Below are 2406 nucleotides of genomic sequence, written 5' to 3'. Positions count from 1 at the left end.
CTGAAGCAGATGTCATTTTTAAAAGCTCAGAAGGATACATTCCATAAGTTCAACATAGCTAAATATAATGATAGCTCAGACTAATGTCGGGGCATAGCAATGTAAGAAGTACGCCTATATTTACTGATGGACAAGAAACTTTTTACACATTTTCAGCATCACATATTACTACTGTATAACAGGCTGATTAATAGGAGACAAGTATTACTTCAATTTTAAAATACATATAAATCAAATTGAATAATTTGTTCTATATTCTGGTTGCTTTTATTTTGCCTCTTAAAGCATCCTGATACAGCAACTAATTTTCCTTTCCTACAACAAATAATTTGTTTTCGCAAAACAAGGTTGTTTCCAGGGCTGGGCTAGGCCTAGGGCAGTGCTGGATCAGAGACTGGAGTTAAGCAGGGCCTGGCTATAATTTGGATCCAAACTAGCAAACACTGTCAAGACAAGGCAAGGACTAAGGCAGCGAGGCCAGATGACATTTAAGGCTGAGTTGTACTGGCAACTCTAGGGAATGACAAGCAATGTTTAGGTCTGGCAAGGGTATAATGGGTAGGAGTTTGGGTTAGTACTACCAAAAAGCGACAGGGGCAGAAGAAGAAGCCCTAGTTCACATGTCCTATCAAGTCATAAAGAAAATAGGAAAAAAACACTCTGATCTTCCCAAGAAAACAATTAATTAAACTACCATAGAATGCATTTCAGTTGTCTCAACAGTCTCCTCATTGTTTATTTAAAGCCCTGGACCCTAACTGACCTTTTCAGTGGGACTTCCAGATGTCCTTCATTTTTCTTTACATTCCGATCCTGGGTAAATGTATATGCAAATAGGATCAGAGTTGAATGAGCTCAGGGAGGCTGTCACCCAACTGCTTGCTTGAGGTTGCAGTCCTTTAACAAAATGTGCTTTAGCATTTTTGCTTTGCCATGTTACAGACTTCCTACCCAAAAGGCAAGTCATAAAAGCAGAAATGTAACTTACTTAGAATAGAATTTTGTGTTTTGAAAACAGTCCTCCTCTTCCCCAGCCTCATTGTTCCACCCATATCTCCCGGATTGTGTTCTGGCATGTCAATAACCTGTAAAGAAAAATTGTTTAAACAGTGTTTCATCCAATAAAGAAAAAAAAATGCAACAATTACATAACAGGCTGCATAGATTTATAAGTGGTAACATTATTTATTTTTCCTCCAAGCATTCTCAGTTATGACTTCTCTTTGGTTTTCCTAATGCTTTGTTCTCAGTACTGGGACTCTAACAGATTAAGGATATTAACTAACTGCTGTAAATTTTTTTTATTTAATGTTAAGATCAAGAAAAGCAATTTATTAATTCCTTAATTTCATTTTTGGGGTGGAAAAACACCTTTCTTTTAAAAAAAGATACCAAAACATTAGCAATAGGATAATTCTGCCAAAAGCTATTCTTGGTGCTATAAGAATACGTACGTTTTTAAACACTGATAAATTTATAGAGGAAAAAAAAAAATCCACCGAGTGATAAAGACACCATCTCTGAGAAAGCAAGACCCTGAACCACACAGTGATAAAGGGTGAAAGATTATCCTGGGTAAATACTCCTGTACACTAGGCCCTTTCTTATACTCTTCTTTATATACAATGTTATTTCTTAAGCCAAGAGGCAGAAACAGCTGTCTTTTATCAAGACAGTGGAAGTTCTCTTTTTTGGGAAGCAGGGAGAATATGAGAGCACGGAGCAGTGAAGTGAAGAGAAAAGAGGGTGCTTGTAACAAGACTATAATCTAATGTTATGAAAGCAGAGTACTAAAAGAGGTGACTCCAACATGCATGTGCTATTTCAGGTTATATATGTAACTTATTTATCACAGGGAAAAAATGGAAAAACCTTCCTCCCTAATTCACCTTTAATAAATGGTTTCTCAGATTTTTTTCTCTCAGATTCCCTAAGAACCCACAAAACAAGTGGTTGCCTTGTATGAAGAATATGCTATTTCACATAACCTTTAAAGAAGAGAATATGCAAATACTGGTTTTGAGGACTGAAGTGGATGGGTCAAATGGCTGCTATGTGGGTCAAGTGGAGTCCAGGATGGACGGATTCAGGGGTCATGAGAAACCACGGCTTAGTGGAAGGAGTGTGCTTAGCTTTGCTCAGTTTGAAAAATCCTGCTGGATCTCACAATCATGTTTAGAAGAAGTTTGTCTCAGAGAGGTAAATCAATTCAAAACTGTAGAAACACATGAGCTGAAACGACATACTTGTATTCACATATACACAGTCAGTGAGGAATGTAATTGGCAAAGGTTCTAAAAATACAAATATTCACACATATAGGTAACCTGGAACTGGATTTTTATTAACCTTAATTTTCCCTCTGGGAGTAATGAAATAATTTCTGATGATACACTTCATAAAGTG

General features: G+C 36.7%; 1 protein-coding gene across 1 annotated transcript in view; it reads right to left on the bottom strand.

Moving 5' to 3' along the window:
* Positions 1–1079, bottom strand: part of LOC104521546 (CTP synthase 2-like) — a 15803-nt gene extending 14724 nt beyond the window's left edge. The window contains exon 1 of the mRNA XM_010163585.1: positions 989–1079. Within this exon, the coding sequence (XP_010161887.1) occupies positions 989–1076 (88 nt within the window). The 5' untranslated portion in view covers positions 1077–1079. The remainder of the gene's footprint in view (positions 1–988) is intronic.
* Positions 1080–2406: the final 1327 nt, after the last annotated feature.

Source organism: Antrostomus carolinensis, unplaced genomic scaffold (assembly GCF_000700745.2).
Source record: "Antrostomus carolinensis isolate BGI_N321 unplaced genomic scaffold, ASM70074v2 scaffold16562, whole genome shotgun sequence".
Classification (NCBI taxonomy): domain Eukaryota; kingdom Metazoa; phylum Chordata; class Aves; order Caprimulgiformes; family Caprimulgidae; genus Antrostomus; species Antrostomus carolinensis.
The sequence above is the reverse complement of the archived record's forward strand: the minus strand, read 5'-3'. Positions and strand labels throughout refer to the sequence as shown.